Consider the following 21,067-nt stretch of genomic DNA (forward strand, 5'->3'; position numbering starts at 1 on the left):
GGATAAAGAGGGAAAGTTCTCATGGAAGTTAAGTTCCCACAGCTTACATGGAGATTTTTATGGTGTGCAGAGGATAGAAATTTTTCATGTATCTTCTTCAAAACATGTCATTAAATGCAAGAGAAATATTGTTCTGCTGCTCAGGTAACTGGTTACTTTTGTGATGGACAAAGATAATTCAGTATTTTCTACCTAAACTCCTGCAAGGTCATTGGATTTTCATGCTGTTGGGTGTATCTGCAAATGGTAGATCTGCAAATATTCTGAAGAGATAAATGAAATGTTAGGATGAAAGTGGCTTTACCTGAGGGGTCAACTTCATGCTTCAGTTAGGGGAGAGAGGACTGCTCCAAGGGAAAAGCTTTATTCCCCCTGGAGTTCTTGGGGCTCAGCACAATCTCTCACTCAGCAATTTACAACATGGAAATCATGACATTTTGGGAACATGCTGTTGGGATTCTTGGTGTAATAAGGTCATGAATTGTTTTACAGGTTAGAGAAGATTGTAGGAGACATGATAACAAACTTCATTTACCCTGCTTAGTGTACATGATGCGAGGTTTCTGGAGCTCTGGTAAAATAGTCATCCATGGGAAAACAATGTTAAAAGTAGCAATTCAGTAGCATTTTGATAGAACAAAAGAAAAATAAACAAAAGAGAAATAATCTTTAACATTTTCATAATCTCAAACATTATAAACTAATCGTGCTGTTAAGATCTTTAGTAAGATAAAAGTACTTCCATCCCCAGTCAGCCTTTAGCTTTGCCAGTCTGCAGAAGTCTCTGAAGTGTTTCTAATGTTTTGTTGTTTTGTATCAGAGAATGTCTGTAATGAGTTTATCCCATATCTTCCTCTCAATCAGATGATTAAATTGTAGTTCTCAGCAGTTTCCCTTTAACAAATCTTAAAACTTTGAGTTTAGCAAATAGCTGGTGATACTTCCTAATATTTCGCGTTTCTTAGGGTAAGGTTATATACTACCAATATATTCCACACTTCCAATGGCAGGTTTTGAGAGCTGATAAGCTTTATTCAGTGTTATTACATAAGCATAACATACTTTTCCAAAAACTCACAGGCATTTTAGATGCTGCTGCTCAGCATAGGGAGCACTGATGAACTGAAATCAGCTGATGCTGTGTCTGTGTCAGCTGTTTGGGTGAAAAACTTGCAGGACCACCGAGCTAACTTCTCCCTTTGCATCAGTATTGAGCATTAAATGTGGAATGAAATAATGACCTAGATACTTGAACCATTTAGGAACGCAAGGACTTTGGCCTATTTGTCTACCCTTAAAATTGCTTGTTCCTGCCAAAGTTGGTAGAAGTGAATCAGGAGCCAGGACTTGCTGTAACTCCAGAGCATGGAGATGGCTTTTTGTGTGCACAGAGGGATGGACCACTCCTGTCCACACTGAGATGAAGGACTTGTGCTTTGTGGAGACAGGCATGGACCCTCAATTTTTAGTTTGTTTTTCCTATATTTCTTAAATATCACTGCTGTTCTTCCTATTACTTGTGGCTGGCATAGAAGTATGTGCAGGACTGCCAGCTGTATGTGTTGTAAGTAGAATTCGCATGCTAACAGTTAAACAGTTTTTAGATCTTTATTTGTTACAAGTAAATCAGCAAAGACAGCCTTCTCTAAGTGGGATGGGCGTTACTGACATTGATTTACAGCTGACTGAAGAGGAAAGGGAGGCAGTGAGGACTCTGGCTCTAATATTATTCAACATCTGGCTCATCTGTGCCATTTCCCAGCGCCGGAAGCTCCCTCTCAGGTAGCAGCCCATACTCATTTAGGAAAGCCTCCACATCCACAGCAAAAAACTCCTCACCAAACTGTTCAGAAACACTAATGAAATTGCTCAGGAGCTCCCCAGCCTTGTAGACCAGCAGGGAGGGGAGCACCTCGCTGGAGAAGCGATCGCCGGCGCCCGTGCTGGAGGCCTTGATCTTGCAGAACTTGACGGTGGGGTACTCGGCCGCCAGGCAGGCCAGGCTGCTGTTGAGGGCCTCGCAGCCCTTGACGCCGTCCTCGTAAATGTGCACGATGACCGTGGTGGTTTTGTGCTCCTTCTCCACGGCCTCCAGGAACTGTTCCCCGTTCTGCAGCTCGCACACGAAGCCGAACTTGGGCCCGAAGCTGAGGCGCTGGTGCATGTCCTGCATGCAGCGCTTGCGGTACTGCTGCAGGCAGCTCTCGTCCTCCTGCGCCGTGTGGATCAGCTCGTACTCCTGCATGCTCATCTGGGGAGACCCAGAGAGGGACGTGAGGGACTGGGGGCCCCTCGGGGCTGGGATGGGGACAAACAGACCCCCCTGCTGTCTGGAGAGCACCCAGAGCTAAGCTAAAAGAGCCATCACTCCCTGCAGCAGCTCCGTGTTGTCATATTACAAGAGTTCTATTTTCATTACATTGCAAGAGCTCCATGTTGGTAGAGTTTCGTACCTCCTTGATGTTTCTTGTAGGCAGCTCCTCTAGGCACTGACTCTTCCTTGTCCTTACAGTAGCCAACTGACTCCAGTTCCCCTCAGTCAACCAATCTACTCTTTTATAACACTCTTCTTATTGGCTACAGCTGCGGCCTGTTAACATCAGGCCTGCTCCTAATCTTCAGTAATTGGTTCAGCTGCAACTCTTTAGGGGATAAGATTACATTCTATACCACCTTCATTTACCCATACTGTATCCCCCTACAGCTCTGGGAGGTCTTGTTGAGAGACAGGTGAAGATCCTGTCTCAACGCTTGCCTGTCAGCATGATGGGACTGAAGGCAGTGGCAAAAATCTGGCAAAAGTTTATGGATTCAATTTTTAATTAAAATCAAAATTGATTAAAATTTCCACCAAGAGTTGGTGGAAATTTTGCCAGTAGTGAAGCAGGCTTAATTCCTATGTTATTGGGTGTGACAGTGTTTGCAGGGGTCTGAGGATGAGGGAAGAGATGAGAACCTGACTCAATGTTTCAGAAGGCTTGATTTATTTTTTTATGATATATATTAAAACTATGCTAAAAGAATAGAAGAAAGGATTTCATCAGAAGGCTAGCTAAGAATAGAAAAAGAAAGAATGATAACAAAAGCTTGTGTCTCGGACAGAGAGTCTGAGCCAGCTGGACTGTGATTGGCCATTGATTAGAGACAACCACATGAGACCAATCACAGATGCACCTGTTGCATTCCACAGCAGCAGATAATCATTGTTTACATTTTGTTCCTGAGGCCTCTCAGCTTCTCAGGAGAAAAAAATCCTAAGGAAAGGATTTTTCAGAAAATATCATGGCAACAATTGGGCGTTTGGTTCCCCTCTGTTTCAGAATTAGTAAATGGTCATGACTGATGTTCAAGCTCAGAGCTCTATCCTGACCTCCAGGTTTTTAAACCTGCTAAAAATTTTCCATTGCATTAACCAAGGATAGGGCATTGTGGCAGGGAAGAGAGGAGCAAAGGTCAAGCTGTGCTGTGGTAGATGTGAAATACACTGCTTGTTTTACTGAAGGTACACTTTACTTGAGAGAGGACTGGGTAAAGAGAATCACAGAGCCGCTAATTAAGGTTGGAAAAGCTCTTTAAGATCAAATCCAACCATTAACCCAGCACTGCCAAATCCACCTCTGACCTATGTCTCTGAGTACCATGTTCCTATTTTTTTGGATTCTTTCAGGAGGTGATGCCATCAATGCCTGGGCAGCCCCTTCTAATGTTTGACCACCCTTATGGGGAAGAAGTTTTCCTGGTATCCAATCTAAGCCTCTCCTGGAACAACTTGTGACCGTTCCCTCTCATCCTGTCCCTTGCACCCTGGCAACAGAGCCCAACCCCTGGCTGTCCCCTCCTGTCAGGAGTTGTGCAGAGCCAGAAGGTCCCCCCTGAGCCTCCTTTTCTCCAGACTGAGCCCCTTTCCCAGCTCCCTCAGCCCCTCCTGGTGCTCCAGACCCTTCCCAGCTTCACTGTTTTGCACATGTTCTGTCTGCATTGTGAGAGCTCTGCTAAGTTACATGGAAATTGAGTGGAAAATTCAAGATTTCTGCTTTGTAACAGACATGTTTTACATAGAGCCAAAGTTAATTCCTTGTGCTTATCTTACCTTACGGCAGAATCTCTCTCTGGTGTCTTTGTCATCTCTGCTGAAAGACCTGTGTGGTGAAGACATTTGTCTAAGCATTTCTTTCTTACTCAGGGGTAAGGAGTCTCCATCTTCACTCTCTAATTTGAACTTCCTCCAGTCATTGATCACACCTTTGGGCCCTAAGAGAGATGAAGTTGGGTGAGAAAGCAGCTGCAACAAGAGGTTTCCTGAGAAGTTTGTGTTCTTTGAAGGTTTGTCCTTCTGTGCCTCAGTATATCTGTCCCTACTCCTTCCAAAGCACTCTCCAGGAGTGCTGAGAGCCAGAGCTTTTGGATCAATGTGTCCCGAAAAGAAGAAAAGAGGGTTTTCTCACCTGGATCACTTCAGTGATCTGGCTCCCATTGGGATACTATGGAAGGATTTTGGTGAACTACATGAGCAGTTAACATGGATAAGAATGTTGAAACATAATAAAATTGCTATGCTGGCCAAAGGTAGCATTTCGTAGACAAATATTTGATTTCTTGATAAACAGGTTATTAAATACTAATTTAAATACTTAATAAAATTTAAATATTAAATGTGCATAAGGACTTGGAGTAAAACTAAGAATGCAGGACATTTGAGATTATTTTTAAAAACCCCAAACAATACCTGTTGCACTGGAAGAGTAACCCATAAGGCAAATGATAACTCTGATTGTAATACAGATCTTGATCTTTGGAGCTGCTTGATTAAACTGCTTAATTTTGAAATTGTGAATTTAAAAATTTCAAAATTCCAGCTGTTTATCAAAATGAAAACATTTAATCTGCATATTAGATTATAAAGCAAAACCAAAGAATATTTCAGTGTTTTCAGAGGTGAAGTTTCCTATGGAAAATTTAGAAAAGGCTGGGTAAGCAGCTGTCATTTTCACAAGGAAGATGTGATGAAAGTGATGTGGGGTGTGTATATATATATATATATATATATATGTGGTGTTTATATATATATATACACACACATATCTATAGAATGATTTGGGTTAGAAGGGGCCTTAAAGCTCATCCTATTCCACCCCCTGCCATGGGCAGGGACACCTTCCACTAGCTCTGTGTATATATCATAATCTTGGCCACCAGCAGCAAGGCTGGTTGGGAAATAATCCTGGAGTTATTACAAGAGCTGCATTCATTATAGCTCCAAGGAAAAGAAGCCCTTGGAGAAGAGGGAGGCAATGATTGGCATCTTGTTACCTGGCAGCAGGGTGGAGGAGCTGTAGAGCTGAACACCATTGTCAGTACTTATAAAAATCCTGGTGATTGAGCACTGGATTAAAAAGAATGATGGTTTTGAGTGAGGTCTCTTTTTAGAGCTTCTAAATGCTGTGCTGTGTTTGCCACAAGGGGCATTTTTAGCGCTGAGTGTTCCTTCTGTAAGAAGGAAAAAATCATTTTGCCTTTCTAGTGAAATGTTATCACCTAGTTCAAATGTGGGTTTTGGTGTTCTTTTGTTGTCTTCTCTCCTCCCCTGGAGAGCAGAGTGAAGCAATAAACCACAGGAGTGAGGCAATAAACCAACAGGAGCCATGTCAGGCCATGGCTCTTGGTGGCTTTGTCAAGTGTCCCCTGTGTTTGCCCTTTGCTTCAGGTTTGAGGAGGAGCAGCACAATTTTGTAAATTACAATTTTTGTAATTTGGTGTTACCTGCCCTCCATGGGGGCTGTCACTTGCCCCAGAACACCTTCTAATTGCCTTTGGAACCTGGGTTTCTGTGCAAGAAGTTTGGCTACTGGAAATCTGGGTTTCTCCAGTGAACAGTGACAGTTTAACTTATTTTTGGAAAACAAACAAACAAACAGTTAGTTTCCTTGCCTGTGTGAGTTGCCTGTCCTTCAAAGTCTTCTTCCAAGCTGGTATTGGCATTTTCTTCCATTTCAGCAGCTGGAGTAGGAGATGCTGCAAGTCCCAAAGGGAGAACAGTTAATAACAGGATAGCAAAGGGATAAACTTGCAGCAGGTACAGCACGGTGTGTAATTTCCTGTAGCTGGTAAGTATCAGTGAAGATCAAAATACACATGGTAATTATGGAGCTTGTCATTGACCCACAGAAAGCAATTGGGATATATGTCAGTCTCCTTAAAACTGTGCCTGGCCAGATTCTCAGGTGAGGGTTCCTTCATTATGCTCTTCCTTCCCAGTCACTGGAGAATATCAGGGACATGGTCATGGGAAATAGTGGGTGTAAAACTTCCTGTAATGGAAATGAGTACTGAGTATTTTCTTACTTTATTTTTTTTAATGCCTCTTGGAATTGGACTCTATTAATTTTCTGAGTGCTGTAAGTATTTATTTTTTAAGGGTTGCCAAAATTGCTCATTTCACATATAGAAAATGGAGCCAAATACTTGAACCTGTTGGGCAAGAGACCTCTGAACATCCTGGAGCTGGTTGGGCCATATTTATTGCAAAACAGCAAACTGATAGTGATTATAAATCAAAATCATGTTCTTGTTCCACCCTTTCCATAAACCAGGCAACCCAAAGAGCCAGACAACACTCTCAGGGCACTGTGATTCACCAGCACCCTTTTTATTTCTTACAGTGGAGTTTTTGATGGAGAACCACATTTATTTGGAGTGTTCCCATGGAGGACATAATCCCAGAGCAGTGGTGCCAGAGCACTACAGAGCAGCAAGAGCCTTAAGGCAGGTGATTTGAGTGTTCCCATTAAGTCTAGATGAGTTTCAGCTGTTCGAGTGCTAAGTTAAGCTTTGTTTGACTTCACAGTAGCAAAGATGTTCTCATGCCATGGCTGCCTTATTTAAAAGCTGCTGGAGTGTCAGACTGGAATGACAAATAGTGATGTATCTGCCTTCATTTTTCATAGCACCATCCAAGGATAATGTGGAGCAACAGCTGAGCAGGACACAAGGTATCTGATTCTTGTATGTATTGGGACTAAAGCTGATTAGCAAAGGTGCAAATAAGTTGTTCCATGCATGTAGTCATGACAATTAATAATTAATCAAAACTTGTGGGAAACATTGCAAGTAAGTTTGGAAGGGAAGCAGGTAACTAATTAAGGTTCATTAGTATGGATTCTCTAGGTTGCTCTATAGATAGGCTGTTGTCACTGTAGATCCAGATTACCAGATCACTTGCTGTTCCCTCAGTTCTGAAATAGAAATCTGAACTAATCCCTTCTCACTAGGCAAAACTAAGAATCTTTGCCATGTCAGGGATGAACAGATATAAATGCTGGATCAAACCCTTAAGTCGCTCCCTTGGCTTACATGGACATCTACAATAAGCTCTTCTGGCTGCTGCTGTGGATTTTCTTTGTTCTGGGGGGAACAAGAAGATTTGATTCCCTGTGTGCTTTGCTGTTTCAGAGCTTTGAGCTGAAAAGCACAGGATATGAAATTCAAGGAACTCAGTTGCATGCTCAAACCAGAAACCTTGTCTGTGCTTTTGGTGAAACATCTCTCTTCCCAGAGGTGGGAAGGGATTGCTTAACAAATGAAAGGTCTCTGTAAAATTTATGTTACTGATCTATTGTGCCCCATAAATCTGTGAAGATTACATGAATCATAACAGCATAAAGGCTGTGTTTCACCATTCTTCTGCAGTGTGGCACGAGGTAACAACCCTGACCATGCACAGGCTGGGAGTGGGAATCCAAAACTCAATCCTGTCCCCGTGACTGAGCGGGGCTGGGAGCTGGGAGCCAGGCATGCAAACCCTTCCCTTTCAGCTTGGTGGGGCTGTAAATCCTTGTCATTCTTATCTCAGCCCCGGGAGAATGACTGAGCCAGGTGTTTCCCAAGCAGGCAGCTGAGGACAAGGCACGTGGGCAGGGTGGTCCATGGGAGGGTGCTCCAGCACCTCTCCTCAAGGAAAGCGCAGCGGAAACTCTTGCGTGTCATGTGTGGGCAAAGTCATGCAATCAGTCAGGCAAAAAGTGGGCAGGGAACTCTCCCACATCCTCATCAAGGCCTGAGGTGGAGCTGTTGTGGCTGGCTGGGTTTTTTTTTGAGGAGGTGCTCTTTTATGTGCCAGGCAAGCGGCATTTTCCAAAGTTAAAAACGAGCTTCCCAATAAATGGGGGAGTGTGGGTGCTGCCAGCTGTGGAGGTTGTTGTTATGCAAGTGTGTCTGTGAGGAAATGTCCGTGTGTAAGGCTCACTCGGCACAGCACAGAGTGTCACAGAGGAGGTCAGGATGGCCCATCACGAGTGGCTCACATGAAAAGGTGCCACCTGCTTGCCTCTACAGGTGTGCTGGGACCTGCTGTGCCCAGCATGGGGATGGCTGGAACCCTCCTCTGCATCACATGGCAGCTCTTGCAAGAGCAGCAGCCCCATGGAGAGGCTCGTGTGGCTGCAAGTGGGTCATCCTTTGTGGACTGATAGAGTTGTCTTTTAGTAATTCCTTTAAGGCCACCTGAATAAGGCCATCAGCCTGAGTTGGCCGGAGAGCATTGTTAGGCCCAGCACTCAGAGGCAGGGATTCACTGCATGGGGATGATTTGATTCAGCAGGGATGGCCCTGTGTCCTGGAGAATGACCATCCCTGGCCATCCCAACCTCCTCTTACAGATTCGTTACTGCTTTACAGCTGATTATTTTCTTTTTTAAAAATCATGTAATTGTGCAGTCTCTCAATCCCAATACATAACTGGCTCAGGGTAGGAGCACAGAGTTCCCTGAGAGGGTGTTGTTTCACGCAGCAGGAGGATGTGCAAGTGATGGTGACATGATGATTAATGTCATCACTGGAGTTAATTATGTCTCCTGGTTCTAAGGAAGCATCCACAGACCTTCCAGCCCACCAGCTGCCATTGGTACTGATCCCAAGCATTCCCTTTTTACCATTCTGACATTCCAGATGAACAGCAGTCTCTGGGGAGGGGGAAATTGCTAATTTAGAAAGTATTTTTATTTTCATTAGCTTTTCTCATTGGTTTTGATGACTGAAAGTGTCTCAAAGTTCAAATGGGTGTAACAAATTCTTATCAGGTCTGTGGGTCATCGATGCACTAGGCCCTATTTTGTCATGCATATGGTGGCTTTACACATGTATTTTAAGAGGCTGATCATTCTGTAAGTTCTTTACTTTCCTGTCTTTCTGACAGATTTTCTGAGTGAAGAAATGGAGAAGGTTTTTGTGTCCAAAAAACTTCTTTGGGAAGAAAAAACCCAAATGCAAAGTATAGGCCTGATGCTGCCATGTAATCTCTGTGAGCTCTGGATGTGTTGTAGATCAGAAGCAGAATCCCTGTTACTGCTGCTCATTCGCCTGGTGTCATTAAACTGGATGGGCCAGCCTCACTACAGGGTAGAAATAACCATTTAATGAAGTGGTTCTTTTTTATCCAGTATGGAAGAAGGTTTACTGCTTAGTAACAAGAATCATGGAATGGTTTGGGATGGATGGGACCTTAAAGCCCATCCAGCCACCCCCTGCCAGTGGCAGGGGCACCTTCCCCTGTCCCCGGGTCCTCCAAGCCCCCTTCCAATCTGGCCTTGAACACTTCCAGGGATGGGGCATAATTTTATGCCTTTGGCCTTCACAGAGATGTCCCTGTTTACCCAAAATTACAATTTTACTATTTTCTCCTGGTCTTATCTTCTGAGGTAGAAAGAACTGTAGCTGTGTCCTTGTAATGAAGCCTTATTTAATCCTTGTAAAAGGATTGCAGCTGTAAATACAAAAAAGAAGTCTTGTGATTGTGAGTTATAGTTACAGAAGAGAAGGAAAATAAAAGAAAAATATGCCTAAACAAACTGTAAAAGGCAAGATGCATTCTGCAAATGACAAAGCCAATAAATAAAACTTGCTTTCCAATATAAGAGTCTTTGCTGCTAGTCCAGTAAGTAAACATGAGTAATATTTTTCTTAAAATATAAACATAGTCTAGGCACAACTTTGCTGCTTTCCATCTGTGCAAAGCCTGCTGAAAATGCCATTTGTGTCAGATTAGGTAGGCGGATCAGCAGCAGGCTGCAGGTCCCCAGTGGTCAGTGGGATATTGCTGGGAAGCATGACATTTTGGGGACCCTTGAGGGGGACAATGAGAACTGAGGGGTGTTTGGCAGTGAGATGTGGTTGCACATCTCTGGGTTGAGCTCCCTGTGGGTGGGTGCTCAGCTGGGACATGCTCCAAGTGTTCCCTTGGCTCTTGGGAAGAGTGACCTCGAGCAGCACTCCCCTCTCACAAGAGCTAATTTGAATCTTGCTTCTCTGCCCCTTTTCCCTAGTTCTCAGTTGCAAATTTCCCTCCCCGACTGCTCCTGCCCTCTCTCCCACACGGCAAGTAATAGTCACAGATGTACCTGGCACGGGGGCAGCTTCTGAAGCAAGCAAGACAAGAGAAAGAACAGCCATGGATTTAAATGTTCAGGTTCCTGAAATTTGGGGGAATTAGGTAAAATAACCTGGAACTGGAGAAGGCATCATTCCCCCTGCCTGGGCAGTGAAATGGAGCAAGCCCCCACTCTTCACGTACCCTTGGGAGGGCCAGCATCCCCCTGTGCCTGCAGCAGGGACAGGCTTCCAAGAATCCTTGGTCATGGACTCACTGAGGTTCACAGGAGGCATTAGCAGCATTATGTAATCAAGATCAATGCCAAAGCTGGGGTTCCAGCCCTTTGCTCAAGGCCCTGCAGCACCTGCCATGATCAGCAAGTGTGGTGCCTCTGCAGCTCCCCTTGCGTCACGGGCAGTCAGATCCCTTACAGGAAAGTGGCTAAAGACAGGCTTAAGAGCCAACCTGCTTTGACTAATTGTGTCATCCCAAGGTGCAAGGACAGGATGACTGTGTGGCAAAATGGAAACATCCTGGGCTTACCTCAAGGAAAAAATGTGGTGCATCATGGAGTGATAAGGTCACCGTGGCTGGGAAAAAACACAATTTCAAAACACCAGGACTTGATTTGCTAGAGAAGAGATCACATGATAGGAATAAAACATAAAGCAGGCTGGGCTGATGCAGGGAGCATGTCACTGGGGCTGATGAGAGGGTTATGGGATTGGATTATTGCCTCTATCCGCTTTAGCAGAGTTATTCTGCTCTTCATCTGTGAGGTCGAAACATTTTAAATAGATGAGTCCAATGTTTCATTTATCCCTAAGGCTCTGCCAATTAGGAAATGCTTTATGTGACTACCCCTGTTTTCAATGTTGTGTTGGGCTGCAAGATCATAGGATTAATAAATATCCCTTTCTCTTCCTCTTTATTTTAGTCTTTCGAAATTTGCTCTATAATTATGCACCAGGAGTTATTCATCTTTTCTGGATTGCATAGTTATTTCTGGATATCACTCCAAACCAGGAAATTAGCTCAATGCCTGCACAGCAATCAGTGACAGGACAAGAGGGAATGGCTTCAAACTGCCAAACAGCTTCAGATGGGATATTGGGGAGAAATTCTTCCTTGGGAGGGTGGTGAGGCCCTGGCACAGGGTGCCCAGAGAAGCTGTGGCTGCCCCTGGATCCCTGGCAGTGTCCAAGGCCAGGCTGGATGGGGCTTGGAGCAATCTGAGCTCATGGAAGGTGTCCCTGCCCATGGCAGAGGGTGGCACTGGATGGGCTTTGAGGTCCTTTCCATCCCAAGGCATTCCATGATTCTGTGGTTCTATGATTCACTTCTACCAGAGCACCACAGTTTTGTCTGGAAAGGTAGAATGCAGGTATTTTAAAACAGGACTTGTTTTATTTTTTGAGGAAAAATTACAGTTGTCATTATTGTGGCAATAGTATTAGTATTGCCAGTAGTTGCCATGTCCAATTTCATTTAGCACTAACCAAAAATTTTTATTTGGAAAAGCTTAATTTTTGCATATGAAGTGGTGAATATATTTTGAAACTTGGGGTTCAAATATTGGGACATGTTACATTTGTTGGATCCGCTCTATCATTGTTACTCTTGTGATGAATTAATCTTTTTTAAAAAAATATTCTGCTAGGAAACCTATTATTGATTTATCTTCTTTTTAAACAAATTTGGCTGTATCAAGCTGGGTGGAAGAGGAGGGTGGCTGGATACTGAGAAAATGTCTATTTGAAGCCAGAGGGAACAGCCAACGTTTTCAAATGCAGATTATTTAAGGGCACGGACCTCAATCCATGTTTAACCTCAATGCCTGCCCCGATTTGTCAGATGGATTGGACAGTTCACAGTGCTCTGGGAGTCTGGGCAGAGTTTTCAGTTGATATTGAAGTGTTTGTTTCTTTCTGAACTCCATGTTCACGTTTGCTAAACACACATCCTTCAGAGCCTTGGTTAGAGTTTACTGCTGTATTTAGCAAAGTCATGATGGATGGCAGAAGCCCAGGGGAGAGATTGTGCATAAGCTGAACAGATGTTTGCAATGTGTTTGATCCCTGAAATTTGTCAAAAATCTCTTGTGTCAGGGCTGTAACTCTGGCAGTGACGGGAGACAGGCACTTGGATAGGTTGATGGCTGATGTTTTCTGGAAAAGGGAAGGAACTAGAGTTTGTTGGGAGATTAATTAAAGGTCTAGAAGTAGTTACACTGTGAGGACTTAGACCAACTCTTACTGCTCCTTTCCACCAAAAACTGAAAGAAGCCTGTGAGGAGTCAACACTTGTGAAGCTGGAAGAGCATCCACTGTCTCTTTTGGGATGGGTTTGACCAAGAATGCCTCCTAAGGCAATAGACATGCAAAAAACCTGCCCACAATAAACAGTTAAGAATATATTTTTGGAATTATAATATTTATTTCTGGTGGGGTTTTTTCATAGCCTTTTTTTTTCTCTTTAGCTTGTTGATGTTCTTTTCAAATGTGTATTTATATATATAAATCAGTAGGAATATTTGCTTTTACTTTTTTCATATCTACACTTTGTTACCATCATTTGGAAAAAGCAGGCTTGACTTAGCCAATAGATTTCCTCTAAAGCAGGGTCTAAACAGTCATTATCTCAAACTTGAGAGCTAAGCAATTAAAAAAAAATGAAATTCTTCACAACAGCTTTCATATTGATATGTTTTTTATTCCTGGCTTTCTCTGAGCATTAATATCCATCCTCTGAGATGTGTGAGGATCCTGTTTGCTGCTTTTCCATCATTAAAAATTTAGATTATCTTGTAATTCTGACCGTCTCTCACTGAATTAGTGCCTTTCTCTGCAGCTGGGCCCCCTCTTTCCCGAGAACATCCCTGTGTGAAGGGAGAAGAGTGAGCCATCTCCAGCTTTGGGCACTGGGCAAAGACCCTTGACCAGGGATATTTATTGACTTTGTGGCAGTTGAATGAGATTTACACATCTTGTGGGGCTGATTTGGGTGTGAGTCACAGCAGAGGAGTCACCTTGCTGTGGCAGGGAAAGGACAGGTGACCTTGGGTGGTCAGGGATTAGTGGAGTCCCCATCCCTGCAGGGATTCAACAGTGGCTGCTCCTGGATGTGGCACCTGGGAACATGTTTTGGCCTTGGCAATGCTGGGTAAAAGGTTGGATTTAATGATCTTGGAGATTTTTCCCAACTTGAAGTCTGTGATTTGTCTTGTGCTCTCAATAATTTCTTGTGTTTTCCAGCCTGCCTCCTTGGAGCTCTTCCTGTAGGACTGGCAGAGCTGAGCAGCAGTGCTGGCTCGTGACTGCCAGGTGCTTCCTCTTCCTCCATTCCCTTTTTTATTCTTCTGCTGAAGCGTCCTGAGTGCATCTCCACATCTTAGAAGATCTGACAGAATAATTTCCTAATTTCTCTTACATGGGGAGATCCAGAGGTGAAAGTGGTCTGTCTGTATTTGTCAAAGGCAGTGGAGATGCTGTCAGGAGGATGCTGCCAGTCTGGTGTTGGCTTCAGTATATCCAAAAGAGAAGAAAAAATTTCCTCTATGGAACCGTAAAACTGTGGTCAGCTGGATGTGATTTTGGTTTGGTTTTTTTTTTTGGTTTTTTTTTTTTTTTTTAAATTATTTTTTTTATTTACTTTACCATTTACTAAAAAATGGAGTTACCATGAAACTGATTAAATGATGGTTGCCCAGGTCCTGCTCCAACCAGCTGCCTGTTTGCTTCCAATACCAGAACTAACATTGTCTCCCCTGAATGATCCTGACATCCCTGTGGCAAATATGATTGCATGAAGTCAGTGATAATAGGAATGTATTCCTCTGATAACCTTTATTGATCAGAAGATGAAAGCCAAAGCAGACAGGATTGTGGGGCCACTGGAAGCCCTGGAGTGTTTACATCAGGTCTGTAGCTCCCCTATATCCCAGAATCACATCCTGGCTGGGGTTAGAAGGGATCTGGGGATCATCCAGTCCAGCCCTCTGCTAGAGCAGATGGATCTTACCTAGGTGGGTTTGAATATCTCCAGAGGAGGAGACTGCACAGCCTCTCTGGGCAGCCTGGTTCAGTGCTCAGTCACCCTCACAGAAAAGTTTATCCCTTTCCTGCAGAGAGCTTTCATACCATCCATGTCATTCCAGAGGCTTCATGTTTTCCTTTGCATCCTGTGATTGACTTGTGATTATAAATGGTGAGCTTTCATCAGCTAATTTGTAAATATCTTTACATGTGGCTTGTAAAACTGCATGAAATTAGAATTACTATGCTTCCTTTTCAAACCCAAGAGAGGCAAGCTGGGGTTGCAGTTAAGCAGCAGCTGAGGCATGTACATGCATTTCTCTGAGCATGTAAATAAATGCCATGATTTGAAGCACAGGCTGATGGCTTAAAACACACGTGTTCCCTCTCCTGCTCCAAGACACAGCTCAGATAAACAGCAGAGCAAATCCTTTCCCAGGGACATGCTTTTATTTATGTAGAAACTGGAGCACAAGTGCTGGGCCAGTTTCTCTGTGCACACTTGGTTGGTTCTAAGACTTCTCCACAGGGAATGCCATGGCTCTATGCAAAAATTAATTCCAAATATTTTAGCCTGCTCAGGCTATAGTTGTGTCACCTCCTGAGAAGCCATCTGACAGTGTTCTTTGAGGCTTCTGACATTCACTGAGTGCAAGAGCATCAGCACCAAAGCCTGTTGTAACAAGCAGGAGGAGAGAGTAGGGGCTTTTTGCAGAGGAAAAGAAGGAAAATAAAGGAAACAGAACGATCTGGTGGGAAAAGACCTTGCTGTAAACCCCTCTGATTCATTTCATCCACTTCATGTGTGCACAGCAGCACCCCAATGCCAATTTACAGGGAGGGGATTTGGAGCTGAACCCAGGGGCAGCATTCTGATTGCCCAGCTGCTGCTTTGTCCTGCCAACCCAAGGAGTGACAGCATCACTGATACTGCAGCTCTAGGAGAGGGAAAAGGGCCCCAGCTCCTCGGGTTCCTGGGACAACCTTCAGGATGAATGGGAACTATGCTCAGCATAGGAGCCTGAGCACAATGTTCCTGACTGAGTTACCCCCTGCAGCAGCCCCAGCTCTGCTGCCCCTGGGGCTGATGTGATAAGATAAGCCAGGTCCTGACCCCTTCTGTGGGCAGCAGGTGGCCATGGGATCAGCAGGAGTCAGGACAAGGGACACTGGGGGTGTTCCCATGGTGGGTTTTCTCCTCTCTGCACGTTTGTTCCTGGAGCAGGGGGTGATGTTTGGTTAAGCCCAAGCCTGACTCCAGCTGTGAAGGCTGTGGCAGATGTGGGAAGTGGATGGAGGTGCAGCCCTAGCAGTGTGCTGTGCTTGAGAAAGGAGAGGAATTCCATGAGCATTAGAGGTAATGAAATATGATTTTTTTTTTCTAGGATTCATTTTCTAATTATTTTGGCACCTAAAAGCTATTTTGCTGTGTCTACAGCACTAAATGGGGCTCTATTTGTGGATTCTCCAGTGCTAAAGAATAAGAAGTGAATGCAAGTGAGAGAATTCCCTCTCCCTTTGGGAGAAATCAGGCTCAGATACAAACCTAGAGAACATCATACATCAGAGAAAAACCATCTTTTTTCAGATTGCCATGATGTCAGAGATTTGGATTTACTTGCTAAATGACTGTTGCAGCATTAGCTGTCCCAATGGAACAGCTCAACTATGAATCAGTTTGTGAGAGCCTCATTTATTGATGTGTTCCAACAAGGTCTCTTAAAAAAATCAAATCACAATTCATTTAACTGTTTAACAGCACCAGATTAGGCTATATGGCAGCGAATCTATATTTAATCCCTTTACTTTAAACATTGTAGGAGAGTCTTGGGTGATGCATTCATACTGAACAGAAGGGTATAATCAAATTTTAAAGTCCTAAAATGATTGTTACTCTGCTTTAAATAAACAGACACTTTCTAAAATTAATTAAGTCATGGAATCCAACCAAGAATGGCTTGGGTTGGAAGGAATGTTGAAGGTTATCTTGGCCCCCTGCCATGGGCAGGGACACCTTCCACTGGTCCCCTAAGGCAGATGTGGATGAACACATTCTGCTGTGAGGTTTGCTATGGGCTGTGATTTACTGACATTGCCAAGACAATGTGGTTCAGTGGCCTGAAACCCTTTTTGGATGAGCTACAGAATTTGACTCATCTTGAGAGGGTGCAGGCATGGATGATGGGGACCAAAATTCACTCTCCTTGGCAGAGATGGTCCCTGGAAGTGAAAGGCTGGAGGGGGCTGTGGTGTGGGAGCTGAGGAAGCCCCTAGGGTCTGAAGGCACTATGTTTAGACCTCACACCATCCATGTCTGCCTTGTTTCCTCCTCTGGCAGAGCCTGACTTCTCCTAACCCTTCCTGAGCACTTACTTCATCCTGTTTGGCTTAAGGCTTAGCCTAGCTACTTTTAGCTAGGCTGTATTTCCAAATGTGCCTCTTGTCTGTGACCAAATGTGGAGTGTCACAACAAATAAACCTGGGCACATCCTGTATGGAAGGGGGCAAAGGTGAGCAGCTGGCAGGTGCTGCTGCCTGGCATCTGAGGACAGAACTGGGGCCTCCCCAAGGCTGGCTGTGTGTGACATTGAGTGTGGACAGGACCCACCTCTGAACCAGTGCCCAACAGTGACCACAGACCTGGGATTAACTTAGATTTGCCAGGGAAGGTGGTTCATCGTTGTGTGCTTCCAGAGATGCGATGTCTAAGGATTTATCTCGTAGCTTCCTTTAAAACACCCTCCATTTGCTTTAAGGCCTTCCTGTGCTGCCACTGCTCTAAACCTGGACAGCATCCCTGCTCCCAGGAGGAATGGGAATGAAGGCTATCCCTGGCTTCTGCTGGAGGTAGCTGTTTTCATGGGATCCCAGCAATTCAGAAGGACAGGAACCAGCACCCTGGTTGTTTTATTTGGTACTTTGTGCCAGAATGCCAAGCCTTTATTATAACATGTTTTCATCTTAAATTACAGTAAAGTCTTTAATTCCGTTTAAAGCAACTCTGTAAAGTATTGCACAAATGGAATAATTCAAGAATGTTTTAATTATGTCACATCCTGCATGATTTACACTGCTAAAATGGCAAGGATATGCAAATAGAAACAAATGTCATTTCCAGATGCCATTTGAATGCATTCCTTTAATGTTTTCAAAACAAAGAGATTGCTTTTGTGGAAGATCAGCTCAGTCTGCAGGAATCACTGCTCCTGCCATGCCTTCCTCTGATAGAATGCAGCAAGAAAAACTACATGGTATTTGCTCACTGCAATTTCCTGAATTTTTCTTATTTGTCTGATCTCTGGCTGATAGATGGGAAGGGGTTCTGGGTCATCAAAAAAAGAGTTCCTTGGCAGGCAAATATATGGAGCTATTTGTCAGGCTCATCATTTTTTCTCTGCATGTTGTTGCCTTCATTTTCCATGTCTGTCCGTAACAAAAATGCCAATACAAAATTGAAATGTTTCATTTTAGCTTAAAAAAAAAATATTATTACATGAGGTGGCATGAATTCACCAAGCCTTTCACTGGAAGTTGGAAGGGGTGGGGTTGATTTGTTTTTGTTAGGAAATGCAAATCCCATAATTTTGGCTAACTCTGCTCATACCTGGTGTCAGGGCAGACCTCATTTCTCACTTTCACTTTGTTTTCTTCTACTCATAGCCCTTTGATACCCTCATTGCAGTAAGCAGCAAAATAGGAATTTCTCTGGACTGGGATGCTGACTGTGGAGATGCCCTACAGCTTTGTCTGGAATTCTGTAGGCACTGAGCATTAAAGGAAGAAGCTGTGGGATGCATTCTGCTCAACACAATAATATGTTGGTTTAAAGCATTTAAATCCAGGAAACAATTCTCTGTATTTGGACTGAGGCTGAACACTGTGCTCCTTCAAGCAGCTCAGAATGAAGGGTGTAATTCAGCCTCACTGTGGCTGGCCATGTGCCCTAGAGTGAGCCTCTTATGGAGTTTAAGATGGGATAGTGCTGAAAGCTGGTTATCAGAGTCTTCAGCTGAGTTCCCCATGTCCTTTGGCCACCTTAAACACACCAAATCTCAGGGGCAAGCTGATTTTCTTTCCTCTCCTCACTCACCAATGCCTAAGTGGGCAGTACAGTCTCTGGAGGGCTTTCTGTCCACAGGTGCCTTGTGGGGTTAGTCTGGTGTCATATCACTGGCAATGTGGAAGAACACAATAGGTATAAAACATGGGATGGGAAGATCAGGGTGCTGTGGATTTTCCTAAATTCTTGCATTTCTACATTTAAGATTCTTCTGAAGTTGCAGAGCTGGTGTCGAGTGAAGTCACAACCTCCCAGAGCTGCAGGTAGTTACCCCACTGAGCTGCCTAATCCTGGAATCCAGTGCAATATTTATGGAGAATTATTTCTCCTCTCATTGCATTGGTCAGGCTCTGGTTCTTGCTTTGGAGGGCTGGAAGGGGGCAGGAAATGCCCTTTGGTGCTGTGATTCACCCAGGACAAACCTTTGCAGTGGAGCCGAGGGTATGACCACGAGTATTTTGAAGGTGTGAAATACTTGTAGGGTTTTTGAACTTTGTAAATGAGGAATATGGGAACCCTGTGATGGCTTTGAGACGCACTGCTGCTAAAGAGAAATTCTCCTTATCACTGCAAACCAGCAGTTGAACATCCTGGTGTATAGTAATCATCTTTAACTCTGTTATTTGCTCTCAAGCTGTATTATTTTGGTGATTATCTGTCATGCCCTAATGCATTTCCCCATCTTTTAACTGTGCTGTGATTATAATTGCTAGGATTAGACTTTTATATTTATAACAAAGATCAGCTTTAAATCCTGCTCTCAAACAGGATGAAGCACTTCCATATAATTCTAGCAATCTGGTACAGATCAGCTGCAGAAAAATTGGTTAGGTTGAAATTATTCCCTCCTGTCAAAAAGATGCCAAATACTTGCAGGAAACGTGTAAAGCCATTGATTGTGCAGATGATACTGTTTGTGTAAGCAAGAATCCAAGGTGTAATTTTGCCCCAAGGTTTCATGACCTCTCAGACCTGTCCTATTAAAATCATGCTCATTTTCTGGGGATCTCAGCTGTCCAAAGCAATCTCTCAGGGCCAAAAAAAGGGGGTTTTCTCCATCTTTTTATGTAATGCATCCTTTAGACCTTCAGTTATATACCTGTCACCTGCCTAAAACTAGTTCTGTATAGCAGCTACAGAAGGAATTGTCTTGTCTAGGGTACATTTGGGTTATTACTGTTTCACACCAGTATTTGTGCTCACCAAAACATTCTTTTGCAAGAAAGCAATTCTTGCAAAACCAAGCTGAGATAAGATACCTGGATAAGAAGGATTCATTCTAAAGTTAGCATTTAGAATTGCTTGGAAGCTCCAAAATGGGCCCAGACATGAACATTTTCTGGAGATTCTCCCAGAGATTTGAGTCCTTCATTCACCCTTCCCCAGAGCACACAGCTCCATCCCAGCAGAGGCAGAAGGAATGGTGTCTTTATATTCATTTGCAGATCCTTATATACCCTTATAGATCCCTATATCCTTATAGGTTAGTATTAAAATGTAGGTTACAAAAGAGTAGAAATCCCATTTTTTAATCAAATCAATGCCAAAATCAAATAAAGAGAGACAGGATTCCACACAAGGAATATAAAAGCCTTGTTAAATTAGATACAGGTGTCACTTCCAATAGTCTGGGCACACACTGTCAGCAGGTCCAGGATCTGATTTCTAATATATTTCCATTTCCACCAGGTGACCCCAGCTGGAGTGAAGCAGCACTCACTGCCCATGCATTCATTTAAAGCAGAAATAATGACAGCTCTGGCAGCTTGTTATTCTCAGGTTAATGAAAGCAGCCTGCCAAACTCACAGCTGGGAACCTGGCAGCACTTGCTCTGTCACCAGCCCCATTTCACCCAAGCTGCCAAATGTGAGGCTCTTCTGATAGACCCCATCACCCACATTTCTTTATTAGAACCTTTCATACACCACTAATACATCTTCAAAACACTATAATTTTTTCCCCTAGTGAAATCAAACTTGAAAGGCAAGGTTTAATCACACAAATCATGGTACCTGAGAGGCTCAGTCACTCAGCTCTGCTGTTCCCAGGTGCTGACCAGTGTCCTTGGAGTTTCCAGGAGAGGAGCTGGATTACAACTGACCACAGTGAGACCTGGCCCCAGATTTACATCCCTCTGCAATGATGACCCCTGCAGAAATAGCTTTGGGCAGGTAATAGGATTATCAGGAGGGAATTAGAAAATTCTCTTCATTAGTTTGAGCCAATGAAGCTGCAGACTGGAGAGAGGTTTAAAGGATTTGGTACATAAATATAATTGGGCAGGGAGAAAAACAACTGTGCTCCAAGAGCCATCACAGATGGCACCTTGCTATTGCAGAGTCAGGTGTATTAAAAATGCTGGAAATGTACTGATGGATTATAGGAATGGTGTAAGAACCCATTACTGGGTGCAGGAAAGCTGCCCTTACAATCATAATGGCCTTTTCATTTTTTCTGAGATTCCAGTTTATAAAAAGGATAAAAGTATTTACAGAAACTCTGCTAATATTTAAATAAATCACCCAGTTATACCCAATTACTCATTGAGCACTGACAGGGCACAAATGAAAAAAAAAGTGAGGGAGAATTGTGTTCTATGGAAGACTATA

The 21,067-nt window shown here is 43.6% G+C and overlaps 1 protein-coding gene across 1 annotated transcript; it reads right to left on the bottom strand.

Annotated features, from left to right (window-relative positions):
- Positions 1–1,006: 1,006 nt before the first annotated feature.
- On the bottom strand, positions 1,007–20,596 carry PDC (phosducin). Its single transcript, XM_005423745.1, has 4 exons — positions 20,471–20,596; positions 5,929–6,012; positions 4,091–4,251; positions 1,007–2,251 (listed from the first exon to the last, which is right to left on the bottom strand). Exons 2-4 carry the CDS (start codon positions 5,987–5,989, stop codon positions 1,727–1,729), a joined length of 747 nt encoding a protein of 248 aa, XP_005423802.1. The 5' UTR covers positions 5,990–6,012; positions 20,471–20,596; the 3' UTR covers positions 1,007–1,726.
- Between the last annotated feature and the right edge of the window lie 471 nt (positions 20,597–21,067).

This window comes from Geospiza fortis, unplaced genomic scaffold (genome assembly GCF_000277835.1).
Source record: "Geospiza fortis unplaced genomic scaffold, GeoFor_1.0 scaffold229, whole genome shotgun sequence".
In the NCBI taxonomy this organism is placed as follows: Eukaryota; Metazoa; Chordata; class Aves; order Passeriformes; family Thraupidae; genus Geospiza; species Geospiza fortis.

Excerpts from the sequence above, each read along its gene's own strand:
- PDC (XM_005423745.1), bottom strand. The coding sequence starts at position 5,989 with ATGGAAGAAAATGCCAATACCAGCTTGGAAGAAGACTTTGAAGGACAG. Across the intron at positions 4,252-5,928 it reads AGGACAGGCAACTCACACAG|GGCCCAAAGGTGTGATCAAT; the intron begins GCAAGGAAACTA and ends CATCTCTCTTAG. Across the intron at positions 2,252-4,090 it reads GAGAGAGATTCTGCCGTAAG|ATGAGCATGCAGGAGTACGA; the intron begins GTAAGATAAGCA and ends GGGTCTCCCCAG.